The following is a 24,716-nucleotide window of genomic DNA, read 5'->3' as shown; positions in this document are numbered from 1 at the left end:
ATAGTGATTCATCCATTCGATAGAGTTATCCCCTCTTTGAACAACCTGGCACCTCCAGAACTTGACGCATCTGCTCTGTCGTTTGTGTCGCAAGACATCATGCTATTATTTAATTTGTTTTTCAGTTATAAAAATAATTGTATTATTTTTAGGTCTGATGAGGATGAGGTCCAAAGAGTCTTATCGCCTCAGTTGTCAAAAGGGCGATACTCCAGCAGGCAGTGAGGACGAACCCGAGGCGGAAACCTCCTTTGCAGCCTTTAAACCGAAAGAGGGCTTTGTGAACCCAATGCACGAAAGCCTGTTGGATTCCCCCTCTGCAACTCATTCCGCGGATTCCAAAGGTGCGAGCTCCGTGGAGGGCGGCTTGGGTGCAAAGGGAAAGAAACTAAGTCGGAGAACCAAGGCGAAGAAATTCCGGTAAGGAATATCATCTGAGATCTGGTAATGGAAAATACAAACAAACCAACAAACAAAAGCAAAAATATTTAATTAAATAAAGCTTATCCGGTACGCAAGTAAGCAGATTGTTCTCCTTATTTTCTTGGTTCAAATGCGGTCGGTGACCCCCGAAATGTTTGGTGTGCAAAATGCAATTAAAAAATGTAGTCTTAGTACCTTTGTAATCTTTGGATAAAATGCTTAGGCGTGACTAATCGAAGGAAAGCTACCCTACAAGAACTTCCTTCACGCGTGGTTGTTTTTGTTTGTCTGTTTGTTTTTCCTTCTATCCCGAACAAACGCAGTTTTAACTTTTGAGTCCAATGTGTTGCCATTCAAATGAGAGAGGCGGATTGAGGCGTAGTTTGCTGTGTTAACTTTACAGACTAACGTCTGACGATCCAACTGAATAAGGAACTACTGAGCAGTAATTTCCTCGGTGCTATTTGTTGCGTCGCACAAGACAGTGTAATACTTTAAAGTGATCATGAAGTGCGAGGTTCGATCGATCAATTCACGACGTTGCCTCCTTTTTTACTAGCATAAGTTCTGCGCATCTCGAGATGGTTCAAGAAACTCTGACTTCTCAAGGACTATGGCCTACAAATACAAATTTTGCGCGTTTTATGACTACCCCAAAAAAGGAGATCTTAGCAAGGGATGTTGGAATCCACTAAGGAATCTGAGGTGGCCTCAATTTTCTCAGTTTTGAATTTCAACAGCCCTTGCCAAGATCTGCAGCTTTTCCCGCATAGCTGTAAACCGCGAAAAAATATGTCTATATTAGGATCTACCGTCCTTAAGAATTTAGCTTTTGAAGCAAAAGTCGGAAAGGGCGTCTGCTGGCCAATTTAACATACCGTTTAACTTGCGGACCCGTGTTATTACACGGTCATGCAGAAAATGAATTCAATAAACATTGTGGGGAGACCTGCACCGTTAGTAACGTCTTGCATGGTTGGTCGAGAGGTCAAAAGAACAAACAACACAACAGTGTTCCCTGAGCGCTAAAAACCAATGCAGGTACACTGTCAAGTGCATTAGAACCTTTTATGGATAATGCGCTATATATTTTTAGTTATAGTTATAGTTACAGTTGGGTTGTAAAGTTCCGGTGAAATAGAGCTTTTGAGAGGAACCTCAGAGGAACCTCTTTGAAAGTATTTCGATATTATCTCTCTTTTTTTATCAAACTGTTTCCTATAGTGGGCCCATTTACTGAAACTTATTTTAAGGCAGTCTATTAACTTTTCCCATTTTACCCATTATAGAAATCTTGCTGACAGCGGCGACACACCCGAGTCAACAGACAGTGAAGGAGAGAGAACCTTCTCTTCCTCCAAACCAAGCGCTTCCATCACTAAGAACACCACCACCGAGGATACCGCCATACCGGAGACGGAAAAAGACGAGTAACGGACCTGAAGATTTAACTCTTAACCCTTTAACCCCTAATATGTAAGAAAAAATTCTCCTATCTTGTCTCCATACTTTTCTCATAAAAGTACTCAAGAGAAGTTATCAACATATCAAGACAATTCACCTTGGGTGACAATAATCTTAACTCTCGTGACCTCAGGGGTTGAATAAGCATTGATATTACAAGGAGAAATTTGCTGCTGATCACTGTTAGCCAGGGCTTAAAGGGTTAATCGATTGATAACAAGCAAAGTAGTACTATTAATGGTGGACTAAGAACAGAACCTCTTTTCTTTCAAGCGCGAAGGAAGCAATGACACACATCCACCGAGATTTCCACCGCACGAGGCAGGCGGAGAAGGCTGCTTGCCGTTAAGCCAAGCATTTTCGTTTTTATCCCGATAATTCTTGCTTGAAAGGAACTTCTGTTCCTAGGATAGAGTTATTTTTTAACGTTTAACAAATTCAGCGTTGTTAGCTCAGTTTTAAAATTTACATTAAAATTCTTTGAAGAGGCCAGATTTTATTGTCACCAGTGAAGTATAGGTACGCTTCGAATTATCCGCGGCTTAGCCTCTGTTTCAAGACGAGACAGATGTGGAACTTTTTGGGTGCTTATCAGTTACGCAAGCCACCCGGATGGAAATTTTCGGCATAAGTACGGAATGATTTAGCTTTTTATAACAGAAGATGGATAACATGCAAAATGTATGAACATCAGCTGTAAATCCCAAAAGGAGTAATAAAAAGGCATCACTTTGACCAGAAGCCCATAATGTCAGAAGTATTCCAAATGGAATGATACGTGCCATTTGATTTTCCTCGGGTTTTCTAATTAAATGGTAAGCACCCAAGGTTTCCTCTCCTGATTTTTTTTCTACCTGTTGTTTAGGTTCATTTTGACCTGAAAAGGTTTTGTTCTTAAGACTTAGTTAAAAACAAGGCAATAGTTCCACGAGAATGGCCTGTTATCAAAAATGTGTGATTGCTGTTTTTTGCCCACCAGTAGATGCCTGTATTTGCAAAATCCAGGCATCTACTGATTAAGACTCATGGGCGTCTAATTATTGTCTGATTGTAGCTTAAATTAGCTAATAGAAATTTAAAAGTACAATCAAAAAGCCATGTGCAAGTTTTACACATATTATCGCAGATGTAAAGCTTAATGTTTTAATATTGATGTGCTGTAAGACATAACAATAAAAGCTTTTGAATTCTAGTTTCTGCCAGACTTTTGTGCCCGTTTTAAAGGAAAAATCTCTTCACTGGGATGATTTCTCTCTCCCACCCCTCTCCTGTCTGCCCTTTCATCACCCCTCTTCAATAGAGCCTTCTCCAAAATGGCAGACGAAAATTCAAAAAAAGTTAAAATTTAAAACGTATACCAGCACTAGAAAGAGCACTTTTACTTTAGTAATCCTTCAAAGTTTCAGCATATCAGGTGTAATATCAGCTCAGAAAGTGTAAGTTGAAAAATAAATAAGTTAGAGACGTTTGTATGACTGGGGATATGACGTATACCCCCAGTCATACAAGCGTCTGTAAATTTGTCAAATTTCATCTTACATTTCCCAAGCTGACATAACACCTAACAGGCCGAAACTTTGCACGGTTACTAAAGTAAAGGTGCTCTTTCCAGTGCTGGTATCAGTTTTTCATTCAGTTCAATCTTAACTCGTTAAAATGTGTTGCCACCATTTTGGAGAAGGGTCTATTCCAGCTATGAGCGTTTGTGCCATCACATCGGCTTTGCTTTACCTCACAGCAACCGTTTTCCTAATTTGGTAAGAATGAAGCGGGGGCTCTTACCAGAAGCTTTGAAATTTGTTGTCGCATACGGTGGCGGTCTTCTAAAGGAATAAAAATATATACGGTGAAGGGAAAAAAATATATAAAAATTAGTTTAAAAAGAAGCACCGATATAACCCGTTCGCACATGTGAACCGCTCTGGATTCTGCAGTTCAACTGAGGGTAAGATAACAAAATTACTTTGTTGTTGTTGTTGTTGTTGTTGTTGTTTGTTTGTTTGTTTTTTAAGGAAAAAGCGACATGTCAAGATCAAGAGTGGGAGTCGACCCCCGCCAATAATAGACTTGTACTCAAATCCAACGCCTTAGATCGCTAGCCCATTTTGTTTCAAACCATTTTAGATTATCAACCATTGCGGATTGGTGAGTGAGTTGTGTGTTTTTTTTTTTTGTTGTATCGGGTAAAACTGTTTTTGTTGGCTAGATTGAAAAGAAAACGACGAAACAGAACGATTGCGTGATTGAGCGTGACTCCCAAAAGATCGCGTGACCATCCTAAAACCCTGGGATCACTGGTACCCAGACTTCTCACCGATCACTTGTCAGTTTCAACATTAACATGGCGCGCTCGAACGTGCTTTGCGCAGTGTCTCTTCTGTGTAGTTTATTTGCAGTGTATTTCTCTGTCGCTTGGGCCAATGGAGCTAGCAAACCTCCGCACATTTTGTTTATACTGGCGGACGACCTTGGTTGGGCTGATGTTGGATTTCACGGCTCAAAAATCCAAACGCCGAACATTGATAAGCTTGCTTCTGATGGGGTCATTCTTGACAACTACTACGTTCTTCCGATTTGCACGCCGACAAGAAGTGCGCTGATGACAGGAATGTACCCAATCCACACTGGTGAGTTTAAAGCTAGATTAACGGTTTAATAATGGGAAAAAAAGGGGCGAAAGGATTCTCAGAAAACGACAGGGGGTGGAACTACATTGACTATCGGGATAGGCATCTCTGAAAAGCGCGCGGCCTTGTCGAAATGTAACTACCATAAATAAAAAAAACTTGATCGGCAATAACTGCATCGAGTTTAAAACATTGGGGCCCAGATTTTCACTTTGGCTTACAAAAGTACATTTATTACATGTAAATGATGGTTGGCTTAAATTTGCAAGTTTTGTATTTCAATAAGTTTGTTCAACTTACTTTTACTGTTTATACAACAAACTAACTACGTAAAACAAAAACTTATAAGACGCACACATAAACACAAGAGGACATCAATAGCGCTTGGATAAGATTACCTATTTTTTCATGCTACCCTCACGAGACTATTAAAAGTTTGTTTTCTCTAAAGCCCAAAGAAAAGCAATATATTTTTTATTCTTTAAAATTAGCAATATGGAGGGACAGAATATATTTTATTGTTTTGAACTATAAATGCCTAATGATATCTTCACATGCACTTCCCCGAGAGAAAACATTAATGAACCAGTACACAAGATGTTAGCAGGTGCACCAAAAATGCGAGGCCAGCTTGGATTGAGAGTTGAAGTGAAAATAGGTTCTGGAGCTGCATAAATTAACTTCTTGCCCAAAAGGCTGAAAAAAAAAAGCCTGTTCTGCAGGCTAGCAGAACTGAAACAATGTAACCAGTCCAAGCACTCTCTGTTTTTAGTTTCAACTAAATTTCAAGAGTTTTCTAAAGTAAACTACCCTTTATTTTGGTGGATATAAATAGGTATTAACTGGCTATTAAAAAAATAAATAAAAATCTAGACCACCCTCTGTGACAGGTGAATGTGAGATCTGGCCATTTCTAAATATTGTATAATGGTCATATGTCTATGACCTAACCTTTAAGTTATGTGGCTGATAGTCATAAGATTTCCAACAGCCAATCAAGTGACTACTGGTTTGACCTAGTATCTATATTCATTAAATGGTCATCACATGCATGATGTACTCCTTCTAGCAATACCCATTATTTTTCTTTTTCTTTCTTTTCTTGTATTTTTTGTGTTGGTCACCTACCCCAGATCTCTTGGTTTCACTCAGTCAAAACGTCATCATCATCCTAGACAAGTTCCATTACATAACATTAAGTCATATAGCAGATGGTCAGCAAAGTCATACCATATTTTTGTGTCGTCCTCTAAGTACATATAGTTGTTAGCAATATGATATTTACTGCACTTAGACAAGATGATGTAACCACTGGTATAAGCCCCTCCAAAATTTGAAATTTGTGCATTCAATGGATGCACAACTGAATGCCAGGCAAACCCATGCAATATAATGCAGCTCACATTCAACATATTGCCAAATTCCTAATATAAACCCCTCTGAAAATAATTAATTAGTGTTCACCCCTTTCCCATTTGATGCAGTGGGAGTCAGGGGTATATGTATGATGGGCACTAATTCAAATCGTTGTACATATAGCTGTGGCGTAAGCAAACTGAGGCACAGTTGCTTTACAAGAGCATTCAATTATAACCACTATCTAGACAACAGTAGACTACACTTTTGGGAGGCCAAATTGTCACACAGGGATGGGAATTTTCCAATTTCAAGTTCTGATTCAAACACTGTTTCTATATACTGACAGACGTCTGTCCAGACCTTTTTTTTTTTCATTGATAGACATTAATGATTGGTAAATGTGGGAGAGGAGTTTGTAGGTCAGTTTTAACTGCTTAATTAAAACCGAGAAGGAGGTTGTTGCTGGAAAATCTCAAACCTAGGCCTTGCCGTAGTGACCAAGCGACAGCAAAGGCAATAAGGCTAGGCTGAGGTTTGAGATTTTCCCATAACGACCAACCGGTCAAGGCTATTAAGTTGTTTATTATATGGCTTTCTTTTTAAGAAAACATTTTAAAGCATTTCAATTTAAGCCTATCCCTAATTTGCATAATCCATAATCGGCCTGTGGGCATTATGGGTGCATATGCCCTGCTCTTACGACTTAGCCAATCAGAGCATGCATTATTTCAGGCACTAGCCTTAAGTAATTAGCCAATCATATAATAATTTTTGTTAATTTTTGAAAAGCTATAATTACAGCTTATTTTGTAATGATGGTGAAAAACAAAGTGTTAATAAAAGCATTTTCACTGAATGTAAGTTTCAAACCACTTTAATTTATACAGTTCTTAATATGTCTTAGTTCAACAAATCAATAATAATTATTATAATTAATATGATTATATTTTGAGACCTGAAAGGTTAATTTTTTAATTATGTTTTCTCCTTGTGAACAATGCAGGTCTGCAACATCTGGTACTACTTCCTGCAAGTGCTTACGGATTGCCATTGAATTTCACTACTTTACCGCAGAAACTCAAGGAATCAGGTGAGTACCGGGTATGTTAAATAAAATCATACAAAATATAATCTTAGATTTTCTACTTTAATTGAGAAAAAAAAAAGATCATTTTCTTACTCTTGCACCCTCTTGCAGTGACTAATAAATATTAAAATAATTATTGTATTCTTACATTGTGTACAAACTGTAAATTAAAATAGTTTTTTTCCAGACTGATGGTCGATTTTTTACTTTAAAGTAAATTTTTACTTCTTGTAAATTAGTATGTTGGATACCTAGGATAAATTTAGTTGATTTTATGCTGTCAGTACATTGACTCTGATAAACTTACCACGTTTTTTAATAAACTTTGTTTAAAGTTAATATCCAATCCAATCCAAATTCAGCTCTACTAACCTTCCTATCCAACCGCTTTTTCACTGTGTTTCTGCTCCTCTGGCTCCTTCAACAGCTAAAAACTATGTCGCTGCCAGGTTATGTTTTATCTTCCAGAGGTTTTCAAGAAATTCTTATTTAATACCATTGTCAAAATGAAAATGGTTCTTAATGATAGACCCTAGACATCCAGTACAGAGTAGCGTAATCAATAATTAATAAATTAAATACTGCTAGGCCAAGTTTTGAGATTTTCCCGTAATGACTGAACAGTCAAGGTTATTAAGTTGTTTATTATTATATGGCTTTCCTTTTAAAGTGCCTAAGAAGCGAAAATAGTTTTTGTGTAGTTATAAAATTCGCACTTTGAAATATTAATATGATTCTGAAGTCTTAGAGTGCTGGGGTAAGAATTCTGGATTTTACGAACTTTTAAAGTTTGGCTATTTTGCTCTCAAAAATGGTCAGAGGACTGGGTCACTTTGGTGCCAAAAGTTTGTTTACTCTCACTCTGTTCTTGCCGCCAAAGAGGATTGTAGAAAGGGAAAAGCATGTGTAGCGATTCTGAAATGAGCAGCTTCTCTGACACATCAAGCAGCAACGATAAAGAGATATTCTTTCTTCTCTTCCGCCATGATGAATTGTAATTCTTGGCACCAACATGACGTCAGCGGGTATTGTCTCGCGGCATTTTGGCCGCGCGATTCAAAAAACATTTTTGAGGCCAAAATAGCCCAGCTTTGAGCGCTCTCAAAATCGGAAATTTTTACCCCAGCAATCTCAAACTTTGTAATCGAGTGTTTGAAATTTTATAACTACCTAAAAACAATTTTCGCTTCATAGGCACTTTAAGCTAAAAAAATAGCATTTCAATTCAAGCCTTACTCTAATTTGCATAATTCGTAATCAGCCCATGGGCATTAGGGGTGCGTTAAGCCCTGCTCTGATCTCACTCTTAGCCAATCAGAGCATGCGTTATATTAGCCACTAGCCTTAGCCATATAACATCATATTATAATAAAATTATAGTCATAAAATTCCGTAAAATAATGAATATTGATTATTCTGATCATGATTGTAATTATCTAATGATTATTAAATTATTAATAATTGTTAATAATTAAATTATTTTAAAATTATTATTTTCTTGAAGGTTATGCAACTCATATGATTGGTAAATGGCACCTGGGCTATAACAAGTGGGAATACACTCCAACCTATCGTGGTTTTGATACTTTCTATGGTTATTATAATGGAGCAGAAGACCACTACTCGCACAAAATACTGGATATATTAGACTTTAGAGACAACAAGGAGCCAGTGAGAGACCTGGATGGAAAATATGCAACATTTCCATATGCAGAGGTGATGTTAATACAATCATGTACTTTACTGTCCTTCATCGTGGTTTCTATAAATTTTTAAAAGCATTATAAATGAGTATTTGGGCAATAAGAGAAGTATAGTCAGATAAGTAAGGGAATGCTCACTGTGGTAAGTTAAAATTAACGCCTATGTCGCAAATGGAGGTTGGGTGCCCAGGAGCCAGGGGCTGGTACCGCCAACCCAAACCCAGGTAGGTAGAACACCCCATAAGCCTGCCCTACCCACAACCCAGCCACGAGCCCCGCCCACAACCCAGCCCCAACCCTAGCACCCGTCACACTGAGACAAAAAGCTCAGTGGAAAAATAATAAGTACATAAGACAACGAACTAACCCTAACCCTAACCAACCCCCAACAATAACAAGGTAACACTACTGGGAGGGAAGGGAGGGAAAGAAAAGCCCAACAAAACGCGATAAACTAGCCACGCCACGAAAAACGCTGAGTAGAGTAAATTTCCGAGCACGTGCAAAGGAGCACGCCTAAACTGCAAGAGAATACCGCTGGCCACGCAACTGCCTGCAGACCTGAACCAGGCCCCAAACAATAATGTAACAACAAATGCCCAAACGCTAATGTGCTACCCGTGCTCAAACTATACGCCAATAAACGCTAACGCCTCGCTACGCCACGTCACCACGGAGCAAACTTGCTCCAAGTTGTTAACTAAGTTAAATTACATTTAACCCTATTTAACGCCTATGTCGCAAATGGAGGTTGGGTGCCCAGGAGCCAGGGGCTGGTACCGCCAACCCAAACCCAGGTAGGTAGAACACCCCATAAGCCTGCCCTACCCACAACCCAGCCACGAGCCCCGCCCGCCATGCCGAAGGACCTCCGGGTTGGGACAGCCCGGAGCAATTGGGGGCTCGTGGCCAAGGAGACACAGCCCCCCAAGGGACCAGACCTGAGGCACCCAACCCCAAGTGAAGAGACGCACAAGCCCCACCTGCTATGCCAACTCACTGGAGACCTGGGTAAGAGAGCCAACTGGTGTGCGGATATAGAGTTGATAGGCATCACTAGACCATCGGCCTAAAGTCTTAATAAGGTGATCAGGGATTCCCCGTGCAGCAGCTGTGGTAGCTGCACCAATCCGGAAGCTGTGGCCTGAGTAAGAGCCTGAATAACCAGCAGAGTGTAAAATAGCCTGCACCGTGGATGACAGCTGCTGCCGAGTTAACGGACGGCCATCCGCATAGCAGAACAGGGGCCCTGGAGATGGGCCACGCAGAGCCAAAAAATTACCAAGGGCCAGCACTGGGCAGACAAGGCTGTTGCCCCGACCCACATAAATGTCACAGCCTACGCGAAAGGGGTCTGTCTTCGAGCACTTGATATGAACTTTAAAACATGTTGGGTCCACCAAGGAATCCGCTTGCACATCGCCAACTGTCAAATGGATACTAGGGTCAAATGAAGAATTTGTGGTAAACTCACCAGCTCGTAGGAAACCGAAAAAACCGAGGCAACACGCCGCCCAGAGCATGACATGGTCCCGGGAATTCAGGTCCAAGGATCGCTGGATGACCTTTAAGAGGTCAATAGTGATGGGAAGGCGCTTAGTGGTAGATGAACCTTGCACACGCTTAATGCCCCTTAACAGCCGCTGTAGCTGCAGACAGTTAATCAGGGGATCAGGTAAGCCATTGTCAATGTGAAGGGACCGCACTGCACTGAGGTACACTTTAATGGACGAGTGGTGTAGGCTGTCAGCCAAAAAAGAAGCAAAACGCATGAGCGATTGTTCATCAGCTGGCAAAAGAGCACTATCTGGACTCAGCTGGCCATCCTGACGGCAGAAATCGAAGTAGCGACGCTGGACGGACAAGTATACCCGACGTGTAGACGGGGCCAGACCCTGGTAAAGGAAAAATTGGCATCTCTCCGTCACATGACGTGCAACGCCTCCAGTAGAGCAGGGGGGACTGTCATCGGAGACTGCTCGGCTTGTGGGGCCAGGTGCCTGAATCGCTGAAACTGGAAACGGGAAAGAGCATCCGCAACTGGGTTAGATTTACCACGAATTGAAGATGCAGTAAAGGAAAATGAATGGCGCACTGCCAACAATGCTAAGTAACGCAACAAAACCATTAAGTCAGGGTCTCTGGAGGTACCAGAAGACAGAACAGCCACCACAGACTCGTTGTCGCATAAAAACTCGACCCGCCGTGACGCCCACCAGGGTCCCCACGAGTACGCCGCCACAACAATGGGGAACAGCTCCTTGTATGCAATTGAGAGGGGCTGCTGTGAAGCTGACCACGCACCAAAGAACCACTGGTTGTTAAAGATAGCTCCATAGCCCAGAGAGCCTGCAGCATCTGATGACACTTGGAAATCTGGAAGGGGGGCCCACGAAGGCATAAGGAAGAAACTGAGACCCTCCCAGCTTTGGAACAGTTCCTGCCACCATGTCAAGTCCCGATGAAACTCCTGGTTCAGTCTAATGGGATGGTCATCGCGCCTGAAAGTACACAGTAAGTTAATCATGCGTCGGAGAAATGTCCTTCCCTGAGGAGCTATCTTACATGCATGGTGGAGGTGGCCAATAAGGGACTCCAGCTCCCGCCGCTTACAGAACCGCTTACCCGACCAAGTACCCAGCAGGGCAATGATCCTCTCTCTTTTCTCCGCTGGGAGACGGGCCTGCATTGTGGTGGAGTCGAGCTCAATACCAAGGATGGAGAGGCAAGTAGAGGGACCCTCCAGCTTCTCAGGGTGAAGGGGGAGGCCTATCTTAGAGCACAACTGGATACACGCCTGTAAGTTGTTGTAACAGACTGGGGAAGCCGGAGGACCTAAGGTCAAAAAATCATCCAAGTAATGGCGAAGGAAGTCAACTCCATAGTTTTGAGTCAGCATCCACTGAACCAGGTCTGCAATAGCAGTGAAGATGTAGGGTGCTGAACGCAGACCAAATGGGAGAGCCATGTCAACGTAGTATTTGCCACGCCAAACCATTCCTAAGAGCGGACGATCCTGGGGATGAATAGCCACATTGCGATAGGCGCTTGCCACATCGAACTTGGCCATAAGAGTTCCTCGGCCCCTAGCCATAATGCCTTCTATAAAGGAGTCAACCGTGACATACTGAACTGAAAAGGGGGGTTTTGGAATGCCGTCATTAACGCTGTGGCCCTCTGGTGAAGAGAGATCCAAGATGAGACGCCATTTACCCGGCTGGTTGCTTTTCGGGATGACTCCAAAACGACTGATGTGCAAGTCAGGAAAAGGAGGCGATGTAAATGGGCCTGCAACTCTTCCATGTGAAACCTCTGTCTCAAGGTAAGCATCTATGACGGATGGGTGGACAAGGGCAGATCGCATGTTAGAAGAGGCTGACCGCAGGGTGACTGATGAGGTCTCAAAGCCAATGTGGAAGCCCTCACGGAGACCGGTAAGAACATAGTCTGCTGCCGTCTGATCTGGATAGTCACACAACTCTGCCTGAAACTGGGATAACTGCAACGGGGACACCAAATGTACTGGAACTAATGGAGAAAACGAATGAACAGGAACCAAACTTCCGGATAAACCAGTTGAATCCGAAGAAGGCACAGCCACTGAGCCACAAAAGCCACGGTGCTGGTCTGGAGCAACAGGAACAAGGTTATTTACACTATGTACACCAGAAGCAGGAGGACTTGTAATCCTCTCAGTACCGCCCCCCCTTGGCAGGGGAAGGGGAACGTGAGCGACCGACCCCTGGGGGGTGAAAGGGGCAGCTAACCCTGGGGTGGTCGCTGTTACATGAACTGCAAATGTGGCGATAACGGCATTCCCCGAAAGGCCAGCGGCATTGCCCGTTGTTCCACGAGATGCAGTAAGGGGGTTGGGAGTTGTAGCCCCGGCTTCCTGACACGGTAACGGGTGGGGAAGTAGAAGACTGGGGGTTGGCGATGGGTGCTGGCGACCGCAAGTGAAAATTATACAAATCCAAATTCATCTTCGACCAGTCAGATGCCCCAGTTGCTGCAGCATCCTTGCGAAAAGCAAGATCATACTCCATCCACGCTTTACTCGTTGATTGCCGAGCCGTTTGTATGATGAGCAATTTATATTTAGTGAGGTCTGGCCAACGATGGGGATGGGTCGCACACATCACCATCTGAAAAATAGTGAAGGCCTCGGTCCAGGTCAATATGTCCTGTACTTCAACCGCCCGGCGCTTTTTAGAGACCACAAACTTGCCGTCCAAAAAGGTTTGCGGCTCGTGCTCTGCCGTCCGCAGATTTGCTGACAACAAGTCCGCTAAATCTACGAACTGACCGCTCGTAATCTTCGCCACAAGTTTAGCGGGAATTGGGGCGTGTCCTGGTCCAACCACAAATGCTTTGTCCACAGACGGTGGGAAAAGCAAACTGCCGAGACTGGAAGACGAGCTGGCAACATGAGTGGCCGTCAACGGTGAAGCAAAAGACAGCACAGGCCGAGCCGAGTTAGAGCCGGTGGTGGCTGACACGGACGGGAAGGTAGATACAAATGCCGGCAACGTCCACGTACCTGAAGCGGCAGCCATCGAGCCTGCAACGACCGTAGCAGCATTCTCGTCCCCAGAGCCTCCTGTCCCTCTTAGCCGGCGGGGCCTTCGCACGAGGGAAAGGAGGCTCTGGGGACACAGGATTTGATTGGCTAGTTTCTGACAAAAGAAATCTAAAACGGAAGTGAAAATGTTAGCGGCAGAGTAAGGGATGGGCGACTGGCGGCCTGGCGCGAAAAATAAAAGAGGCGTAAAAAAGAAATGCAGAACGATGGCGGGTGCCAAAAAATCGCTAAAGATTCTCCGAAAAAGCCGTTGGCAAATTTTTTAAACATCTGTAGGTGTTATAATCAAACGGGTTTTAATTAGAAACCACTCTGTCAATAGTTTCGTGAAGGAAACACGGTGTGGAGTTGGCAAAAGTCTTTAGAGTATTTATTCGGGAAGGGAAGTTTCGCTCGATGATAATTTTCCTAAAAAAAACTGTCAACCTTGTTTTCACAAGATAAAAAACATTTACGAATTGCATTCTTTAAAGAAAAAGAGTCTATCTTCGCAGGAGCTTTCGTTGGCTGAGATCGAGACAAAAGTGAAAGAGCTCGTAGTTCCACGCAATTGAATGGCTAAATTTCCCGAGCCTCATAGTATCGGTGCAAACTGCTTCTCGCCCAAGTGACGATCACAAATGGCTGGAGCATTCCTCACTAATTTCTAACTTGGAATGAAACACAGTAAGGGGCATCTCTTCTCAGCTCCTTTACAGTCCTTTAGCTTTGCGATGTAAGGCAGCAAGAAGGCCTCTATTTCATTTATGTTGGTATCCAGCAGCAGTGTAAAATATGTTCTTTCTGTTTGATCACTTCAATGATATGATGATAGGATCCACCATCTCTACGGAATTTGAAATTATATCTCTTGTTTTCTCTGTTGCTGGTACTGTCAGTTCAACTATAGGTACATTTGGAAACATGACACTTAGCATACCTAGGAACAGGTCTAAAAATAATTATTTCCCCATGAATATTATTAAGTTTTGCAACATCCATGTTTTGATTGTTTTGTTTTTTTTTGGGGGGGGGGGAGGGGCTGGTGGCGGAATTTGGGAAATTACCTACTTGAAAGTGGAAGAGGGCAACACAAATAATTTACATGTGCACTGTCATCCCTTCAAATCTAATACTGCTAGAATTCTTTGAGACATAAAAAGAGTGTCACTAAAAATATGAAAATTCATTGTATTTTATGTCATAATAGAAATTGCATTCAACATTTTGTCTTTTTTAGAACAACTTTTCAATTTATCTAATATTTGGAACACTCATTGAACCCAATGAACTCAAAATAAGTCTCTTGAAGGCTACAGACACATAACACGATTAAACACACAAATGTCAATGTGTAATATAATAAGTGTGCTGAAGTCAAAATGGGTGAATTTATAACAGAGATGGATAATCCAACTCGATGAATCTGTATGGTAGTTAATTTGCAGGCATACATTCTAGAGATGGAGCGTTACTAGTTTGCCTGATAATCAGTCATCTGTGTATAACAGTATGGGCACAGATTATCCTTCTAATGACATTCATGTATTGAAATTATTAAAAGTATAATTGTTAATAGAACTGAGTGGAGTGCAAAGTTCAATATTTAGTAATTTATTACACCCATTTTGATATCACTTTTCTTTTTGTCAATGTTAATATTTATTGATTTGCTTCAAGAAACCCATTTTTTAAGTGGTTATTATTATTTTATTTTATTTTATTTTATTTTCATGGGCTAAAGGGATGCGATTTGGAGACAAAAAATAGTGTGATTCGTGAATAAATCACACTGTTGTAAGCCAATCAGATTGCAAGGATCACCAGTGATTTTAAAATAGGTGTAATAAACAAAGAAACAAATTATTGAATGATCCATCAGATGGTTCATCTTTATTATAAATTGAGCCCTCGAAACGCCAGGTCCATCCTAAAAATGCGAACATACTGTAGTCATTTTCCCATTAATGATTTGCATAACATTGTACAAGATTAACCCTCACAGGTTTGTATAGTGTGATTTAGGCTGATCACAAAGTATATAGTTCTAGAGAATCTATATGTTTATTGTGAAAAGAAGAATAATAAAACTTGTTACCATTCTGCAATGAGATGAGCCTCATCAACTACAGCTGCTTTGATCTTTTCCCTAGTCTCGATCACCACTGTCCAAAACCTGCCTATTTTTTTATAAACTTAAACACTTAATATTCCTTCCATTTGGGATATAGAGAAGTCTAGCGATTCGCCTCAAAGAATCATTGCAGATGGTAGTTTCATGCTGTCAAGTTTGATATCTGATCCCGTTTCAGCATATTCAACGGCGATGCGACCAAAATGATGTAGTCACTGACCTCAAGCCTTGGGTCAAAACAAAGGGCAAAAGCTGGAATATCAAGGATTTGTCGAAGGCAGAGACACCTGACACATCCCTCCTTTTTTCGACAATAATTCTAATTGCGTTCCTGGAAGCTGCTCACGAAGAGAAATCGATTCCAAAATAAGGAGACGCAGAACATTCGCCAGTATCTCAATAAACTTATCGCCTCTAGCAGCCGCCATGTTATTCTCACTAAATTTAATGACATTTCAAGACTTCATACATGACCACCGGAAGTCCTAGAATCTAGGACTTCCGCAAATCTGTGTCCCTAGAGCCACTTGGTCCTCGTGCCCAGCCTCCAGCGGCTAAGAGGACCAGGCGGCTCTGGGGACGAGAATGCCGTAGCAGGAGTTGAACAAACGTTGGACGTGCCAACTGAAGGAACGCTCGATACAGGAGCTGCGTTATCCCGGATCGCCGCGATGATGGTTGGAAGGGAGTTACTGAACGCTTGGGCGATAGCGGAAGCGATGTCATTGGAGAACGACGAGGACGTTCCCGCCGAAGCCGCCGAAACTACCACACTAGCAGCAGAAGAAGAAGTTGAAGAAGTGCATGTAGACGAGATTACACCCGCCGACAAACTGTTGTAAGTTGAGCGCGGATGAGCCATGCGAGCCGAGCAATGAATGAACAACAACACACGCCAACACGATGCGAGCGACAAAACGCGTCCGAACACTCACCAAAAAACGAGCACTGACAGTCAAACCGCCCTTGTTGAGAATAAATCGAAGGCTGACCACTAAGGCAACGCTTTTAGAGAAAAAACCTCGAAGAAAAACGGAAGAAAAGCCCAACAAAACGCGATAAACTAGCCACGCCACGAAAAACGCTGAGTAGAGTAAATTTCCGAGCACGTGCAAAGGAGCACGCCTAAACTGCAAGAGAATACCGCTGGCCACGCAACTGCCTGCAGACCTGAACCAGGCCCCAAACAATAATGTAACAAATGCCCAAACGCTAATGTGCTACCCGTGCTCAAACTATACGCCAATAAACGCTAACGCCTCGCTACGCCACGCCACCACGGAGCAAACTTGCTCCAAGTCGTTAACTAAGTTAAATTACATTTAACCCTATTTAAATTAAATAAATGCATCTCACAAAATCTTACTAGTCACATTTAATGGCAGGACAGTTTCTTAATATTTCAATCTGTAAGGCCATTGAGGAGGTTTCTTTTCAATTCTTTGCACCACATTGTCTCTCTTCACTCAGTTGTATATAATATTGGTTACTGGCGACATGCTGCTAGTAGTAACACTTCGATAGACTAGCATCCCATCGGAGAGGGTGGGGGAAGGGTAATTAATAGTCCTATAGTTGCTTCATGCTTAAAGCTCAGGCCATTTGGGCGACTTACAAGTCTCCTACTGTAGTGGATCTTTTTAAATTACCGTCTCCTTAACCAATTCATTGGCATGAAACATTTTGCAATACACTAATTATGGAGGAATCTCAAATGGTATTGATATTTTTAACGTTTAAATGATTGAGAGAAATTTGCACAGCAGAACTTATAAATAATTACATGTATTAAGACGAGAAATGACTTTGCATATTGTCTGTCATGTGAATACTATTTATCGCAAATGCGAACGCCAGGCTAATGAGACATTTTTTTACATGGACACCATGTCCGCGCAAAGTGAAGAATTATGCTCTCCAGATGTTTTTGAAATGCATTACATGTTACTTTGTACATTATTTGTACAATTCAATTATTGAGTCCTCACCCTCGGCTCGGTCACCAGCTCAAGTACTGTGTTATTAAATCATTATCAAATTGAATGATATTTTCTGCCCCTGTGTAAGGGTAAATTGTAACATGAAAATAGGAGATCCTGGTTGTTTAACCTTTTAGGACTCTGACATCCCACTTTCAACATTTTCCAAGAATGATCAACCCCTTCACTTTAATTTGCTTCTGATCATGAGTGCTATAGATACATGTAAAATGTATCTCATTATTCTGCATTCACCAATACAATTGTACTGTCAGTACATGTAGGTCCCCAGTACTGTCACTCACTACTAAGTTGTCATTGTACCCTAAGGCCTTGTGATCTATATATTAATAATTACTAATAGTCATGTAAATCACAAGGCCTTATTGTCTTTAACACCAGCTGTCATATTTCTGATCAATAATTATTATAGCGAGCTAAGGAAGTGATCAAGTCACACGATGCTTCTACTCCTTTGTTTCTGTACATGGCATTTCAAAATGTTCACGAACCACTCCAAGCTCCTGCACAGTACACAGACAAATACAGTTTTATTGAGGATAAAGATCGTAGGAGTTATGCTGGTATGGTGGATATCATGGATGAGGCAGTCGGCAATATCACAGAGGCCATGAAGGATGCTGGGTATGGACATTGATTTTGATTTAAGCATATCCGATGTGCAGTGCCATAAAAAAATCCATACCCACCCCATGGAACGTCATTGGAAATTCCTAGGGGGAGGGGGTGCAATATTTTAGAAGCAAAGTATGAATCTAAACTGGAATTTACTTGGGGAGGGGGGATGCAATTTAACAAGGAAAACCTTCCGTGGGGGGAGTACATGGATATTTTCTGGTCCTGCACAGTCAGAATTACCATTACTTGATCAACTGTTGGTACATGTAGGTTGATTACCACCCACTGTTGGAGGAAACAAGTCCAATTGTTCCTGACCAGCTTCCCTGAATGCCAGACCTGAGGCTTTGGTTAACATTAAATTATAATAATAATTAATTATAACTGTTAATTATAAGGATCCAATATTTTTGTAACTACATGTACAGTATATAGCCACATCTTGATGTCCCATGCAATCTAAGAAGATCTACTGTTGGCTAACTTAATTGTGCTTTTATTATCACCATGCTGCTGTTATTAAACCTGTTCATGTTAGCTTGATAGATATCAACCAACTAGTAAATAAATAATATCCTCATGTATCAGCTAGTGACGTGTGCACGCACAGCAAATTTAGACAATTTTGTGGTGAGGTAGGGTCTTGCCAGACAATATCCAATCTCGTATCCAGAGTCCTCAGGCTCTTTGGCCAGCGGTTGGGCGCCAGGAGAGACTCTGGAGAGCTGGAATTTTATTACCGCAGAATTTCTGCAGTAAGACAATGAAAGCCATCACGGAGCAGCCAATCAAAAAATTTTTTTTTTTTTCGAATCCTCCAGAGTCTTTCCTAGAGACCAACTACTGCTCAAAGAGCCAGAGGACTCTGGGTACAAGATTGGACAATATCTGGCAATGCTTGACCTGCCAAAGGTCTTCTTTGGAGCTTAATTTAGGTTTGTCATGTTCAGCAAGTGAAGATCATTTGTGATGCAAACTTCTGAAATTACAACAGCTCACTTTAATTCTAGCCAGGAATAATGGACTGTTCATTCAGTAGTACACCTTTCAAGCATCATTTCTGATGTGGGATGTTCTCTTCATTGTAATCATAAGACCTAATCAAAAAAGCACAGACTTGATTAATAATTTACACTCAGTTTTCTCTTTTCTTCTTTCTTGCGTAGGTTGTGGGAGGACACTCTTGTCGTTTTCTCAACAGATAATGGAGGATGGCATGATTATGGTGGATACAACTGGCCGCTCCGTGGGGAGAAGACTACTTTATGGGAGGGAGGGGTGAGAGGGGTTAGTTTTGTCCATGGAAATATGCTTGGTAGGAAAGGTGTCAAATGTGAAGGCTTAATGCATGTTACAGACTGGTTTCCAACATTGGTTAACCTTGCAGGTATGTACTAATCTAGTGATGATAACTCACAAGATGTTTTACTTTGCAGCTTACCAAATTTCAAGAATCTTCCAAGATGTTAAATTTGGTAGTTTGTCCAGTGGTATTTTACGGGCCATCATTAGCAGTCAGAGATGAATACAATTATATAGTAATATTATAGTATTACAGCTTGACCACTGACTGACTACCAAAATACAGAAACCGAGAAAGAAGATTGAAATACGCCCATCACAGCGATTGGGCATGACCTTTTGAACCCAAATTTTGAGCCAAACGATTTCGTTAAATGTAAAGGCTGGTTCTTTATTATAGATGGATAAAACTTTTGCTTATACGACTGTTGCATGTGAGTTCTGTAGCTGCATGCACTGCTAGCGCTTGCATGATGCATAAAATCGTACAGTACTCTAACCTGTCATTCAACATTTCCTACACCTTGTGCATGTACATGTATAATGTCAACATGTTAATACATACAGCAAAGTTGGGGTTTACCTAAAACATGGAATCCAGAATCCGGAATCCGGGATCCGGAATAAAAAAACAAAAATGAACATTCGTCATCATGAAAATTTCAACGAAGGTTAAAGTCACTTGGGAAACAGTTTTTATAGCTCTTGAAAAATTATAATATCAGTCAGGAGCCTAGTGAAATTTTCAAAAGTTTGCCTAAGATTTCAGTTGCTGCAATTAAGCCTATGGTGTTAGTATTCTGAGGCAATTCCTTTAAAGCATAAAACTTTAAAACACACCAGAACGACACCTATCTATGTTAATAAAATCAAATACACGGAATCCGTAAAACAGGAAAGACTTTCTTTTCTTTCTATTTTTCTTTTTCTGTGTGACTTGCCGTATGCTGATTGGCTTGTGAGTAGGGGATTTTCGTTCTTTCGGAAGAGCTAGGGGCAAGAGATGTGTTCAATTGGTAGTATTTTGACAGGCACAGTAGGCAAGTTAATGCATTCACGATGGAAATACATCTTTACACATGTCATAACATTGTGACTAACATATATTACAGCTCAACAAATTTTTGGGGCATAAGGGTGGCTTCCGAGGTATCGGGAATTAGAGGATATAAAATAATTTGTTATCTACATCCTGCTATTGTGATTACTAAATTATGGGAAATCGTTCACAGGCTCCTGAAGTTCTTACTGTATTTCAAAAAAGGCCATCAACATAAAGCGTTTCCTTTGCACCAGCAGCTCGACGCTCTTTTTTAAAAAGGTGCATAAATGGATACATGCATACATGACTGAACATACGAATGTATGCCAGCAGGCATGACAGAACCAAGAGCGAGTGAGTAAGTGAGCGAAGGAACAAACGAATGAATGAACGGATGGACGGACGGACGGACGGACGGACGAACAGATGTGTTAATAAATGAATAAATAACTTTGCCCGCTATCTATCCAGGGTCGGTGCAATTTGAAGCTGTTTTTTAGATGAAATCTAAGCCACCCCCAATACTGACTTGTTTCAAGCCTTTTTTTTATTATTATTATGCAGACAGTGAGTCTTGCAAAGAGTTGATGAGTGATAAACGCAACACTGACTCTTTCCTCTAGTTACCTTTCATTGTCTCTCTAGCGAGCTGCTATGGCAGGAGGAAACGTGAAGAGTAGGAAGAGGTGTGGGGGTATTTAAGAGTACGTTTGAAGATTGGGAACCTTTATTCCAAACCAGTGACTCACCTGCCTCAGCAATTGAAATCTAGGGTAAACTTTTGAAAATTTCACTGGGCTCTTGACAGATATTATAATTATTCAAAAGCTATAAAAACTGTTTCCCAAGTGACTTTAACCTTCGTTGAAATTTTCATGCTGACGAATTTTAATTTTTGTTTTGTTCCGGATTCCGGATTCTGGGTTTTAGATAAACCAGCAAAGTCGTACCATCTAAATCAGCCTTTAAAAGGTCAACAGCTCTTATTGGCAGTGGTGAAAAACATAATGGTTGGTAAATAAATAATTTGAACTTAAGGGTGACTGCATGTTATTAAAAGGTGCAGTAATGTCGAGATTTTGTTTTCTATTTTATCAAGGTGGTACTCTCGATTACGAACCAACACCACTGGATGGTATGAATGTGTGGGACACCATTTCCAATGGTGAGCCATCACCCAGGAAAGAGATACTTCTCAATATTGACTTGAATCCTGATGAAAAACACGACTTATCTGCCATTACCAAGTATGAAGGAATTGCTTTTAGACAAGGTGACATGAAGCTTCTAATGAGTGTGGACAATGCCTCTTGGTACAAACCTCCTGAGCTGGGTGGCAAGCCAGACATGAGACTACACAAGGTAGGGTACTACAGTTTGTACATTGGAGGTTGAACTGTTATTAATGTACACATCTGTACATTGAGTCCAACCTTTAATGGCAAGACATTTTTAATCTGTCAATGTCTTCACAGGCCTTTATAGTTGTCCAGAGGTACATGTACATCCAATGCAACTAAATGCTGTACAAAAGTTGTATAGTATTTATGGGCTAAAAGGGATGTTATTCCCCCAGAACACAGCTCTATTTCAATGCTTTTGCATCATCAGTTAAAATGTTCCTCCCCACTAGAGACTATGACTATGCCAGAATATTATGGAAAAACGCAATTGACAGAGACATGTACCACCCGAAAATTCTGTTTTCAGTAAACATCATTCACTCTTCATGAAAAACATGCAAATGTCAAATTCAGACTCTGAGTGAATATTTTAAACATGGAAAAGACAAACCCAATGTATTTGAGTGTATATTTATAATTCATAAAAAACACAAACCAACTGCAGTGGGCCGCATAAAGTGGATTTCGTAATAGGAAATAGGAGGGACTAAGCACAAATTCTCATGTCCCAAAAGTGGCTTATCAGAGGTGGGGGGGGGGGGGAGGGTGGGGGTGGGGCTTATTACAAAAACCAACTGCCACTGAATAGAGGGCTTATTAGAGCACCCGTGGGGAAGGGTAAATAGAGGGGGGGAGGGTGCTAAATAATAGTAAGAGCTTTTTACAGTACAGTTGTCCAATTGAACACACCCTAATTCTATTCACTAGAACATCATCAGAGACCCTTTGAAGGTGGCCTTGTACAATATTACCGCTGACCCAACAGAGCACAACAACCTCAGTGAGCAGCTTCCAGATGTGGTAAAGTCCATGCAAGAAAGAGTGCAATACTACATGAAGGGGGTAGTGCCCTCGCTGTATGGCCCAACTGATCCTAAAGCATTTGCTAAAGCTCTTTTAGAGGGAATCTGGACACCATGGCAAGATTAGAGTCGCCATGATGTCAAGGGACTAACTTAACTATAGTTGTTGCTAGGAGATTTTTTGGGGATGATATTTTTTTTTTGAACCGATACTCTGTTTTGCAGCGTTTTAATGTTTTAGGGTGAACAGATAGATTAAAAAAAATCGTAATTACACACATGACTAACTAGTGTCAGTCTCCAACCACACGTCAGAGAGAAAATCCCTAAAACTTGGAGAAAAAAGGGGTAGAGTTATGAATTTTGTGTTTTTTTTTTTTCATGAGAGATACATTGTATTCAGGCCTTCTTTATAACCCAATGTTAGTAAAGCATTTACTGTTGTTATAAATAATAGTATTGCTACTGATCATAAAGAAAATTGATACATAAATGTGCTTCTGGCATCACAACTTCTATAAAAATTCAAATTTCAAAAAAACAATCATGACGTTTTGCACCTTACCGATCTTACACTATGTGTATTGTTTTCAATTTTCTTGGGAGTATGTTGTTTGAGTTTTACTGATGTACTGTTGGTCTTTTTCTTTACCAATCATGTGACTTGCCAAATAATTTTAATTATGGTTGTGACTCAAAAAAGGTGATCCAAACAACTTCTCTGTGGAAGTTAGGGTTTCCAAGATATGACGATTAGGAACTTCACGTAGCAACAATATAGTTAAGTTACATTATTCCACGCTAAAGGAGTCTTTGTCATGGGGATTTTTACATTCTTAAGTCGGAACTTTGATTAAATTTTAACTTAGCAAACTAGTCTGTTTTCCCGTGCATGATTCATTGCTTAATCATCACATTATTGAAGATCGAGGAAGATATCAAGTGATTTTCTCAAAGGGAGAATAAACCAGAATGCGTTTTTAAACTTTGTTTGGAGACACAAAGGCGTCAGTTTGTCTGTAAGCCTTAAATAAATTAAAATTTCAATTAAGAAACAGGTGGCATACATGTAGTCCTGCGATAAAAGTTCACAAAGTGAGAGCATGGACATTCCAAGAAAAGATTTCAGAAAGTGGGTTCATTTGAAGTTGTCTGAAATAAGTTTGTTATTATTCTGACCTTTTCACTCCTGATGATTTTGGAATCTCTCCAAAGAGACTAAAATTATTTTTCTCTTGAGAAAGGGCAGAAATTTTTAACATTTGCTGCTTAAAAGTAGTTTACAGTACACCTGTAGACTTAAGCAACTTGATTGATGAATAGTGAGAGAATAGAACCTAGCTATTAGCGTAAATCAAAGTACTTTTAAATCTCTTTTTGTTTGAAATAGAATTGCCATAGTTATTATGTATTAGTTATTAATATATAATAAATGACAATTATTTGTAGACATACATACAGTAGTAAATCTAATTTATCTACTAGACTGCCACAGAAAAAATTCTAAGTTAATTGTAGATAGGGGTTTATAAGAATTTATTTTTAGACTTGTGTGTCGAATTCATGATCACTCAGCGTACTCTTGATGTATGTTAGACTTACATGGCACGGTAATAAAATTCTTGGTATTTGTTAATATATGTTTTTCTCTTCTCATCGTCGTCATCATAAGTGGGTGCAATAACAATAAAGACAACAAGATTAGAGAGATTTGATCGAACGTTGAGGCTACGTTTAGCTTAATTCTAAGAACATACTCAGAACGTTACCCAGGCTGAGAGCCAGTTAAGAACATTTTTTTTTTATTATTTTGAACAAATGTTTTTAAAATGAACACTATAGACCATTAGCTCAATCGTGACTGGAGGATACGTTTCCAACTGCACTTTGTGCTAAACGTACACCAACGCATCCCGCGTAAACGCCCATAGGCGTCTTGTTGGTGTATGTACCCGTACCTCTTTTATCTCTATCTTAAATCTTTTCCTACTTCATAAAAACTTAATCAAGCAAATTCAATTTTTCTCCCAGAGAAAAAGAATAATTTGAACATTTTGTCCATTCAAACGCAGGTAACTGCAAGATGTCCCGTTTCAAAGGTATTAGTATGAGATGATATTCATTAGTGATCACAAACTTTGGTCTTACTCTACTTTCCTCCTGATCTAACTTAAATTTTTGTGCCAGCTA

At 40.7% G+C, this 24,716-nt stretch overlaps 2 protein-coding genes across 4 annotated transcripts in view; both read left to right on the top strand.

Annotated features, from left to right (window-relative positions):
• Positions 1–3,079, top strand: part of LOC146467412 (uncharacterized) — a 59,304-nt gene extending 56,225 nt beyond the window's left edge. For all 3 annotated transcript variants that reach the window (XM_085125876.1, XM_085125877.1, XM_085125878.1), the window contains exons 15-16: positions 153–420; positions 1,713–3,079. In XM_085125876.1, coding sequence (XP_084982002.1) covers positions 153–420; positions 1,713–1,857 — 413 coding nt within the window. In that variant the 3' untranslated portion in view covers positions 1,858–3,079. The remainder of the gene's footprint in view (positions 1–152; positions 421–1,712) is intronic.
• Positions 3,080–4,228: 1,149 nt separating this feature from the next.
• Positions 4,229–24,166, top strand: LOC146467411 (arylsulfatase B-like). The gene is made up of 7 exons (XM_085125887.1): positions 4,229–4,514; positions 6,877–6,963; positions 8,465–8,676; positions 17,771–17,982; positions 19,143–19,363; positions 21,420–21,682; positions 22,432–24,166. Exons 1-7 carry the CDS (start codon positions 4,229–4,231, stop codon positions 22,651–22,653), a joined length of 1,503 nt encoding a protein of 500 aa, XP_084982013.1. The 3' UTR covers positions 22,654–24,166.
• The last annotated feature ends 550 nt before the right edge of the window (positions 24,167–24,716 follow it).

This window comes from Pavona decussata, unplaced genomic scaffold (assembly GCF_977016875.1).
Source record: "Pavona decussata unplaced genomic scaffold, jaPavDecu1.1 SCAFFOLD_136, whole genome shotgun sequence".
In the NCBI taxonomy this organism is placed as follows: domain Eukaryota; kingdom Metazoa; phylum Cnidaria; class Anthozoa; order Scleractinia; family Agariciidae; genus Pavona; species Pavona decussata.
Note: the sequence above shows the minus strand (reverse complement) of the source record. Positions and strands in the feature narration are given on the sequence as shown.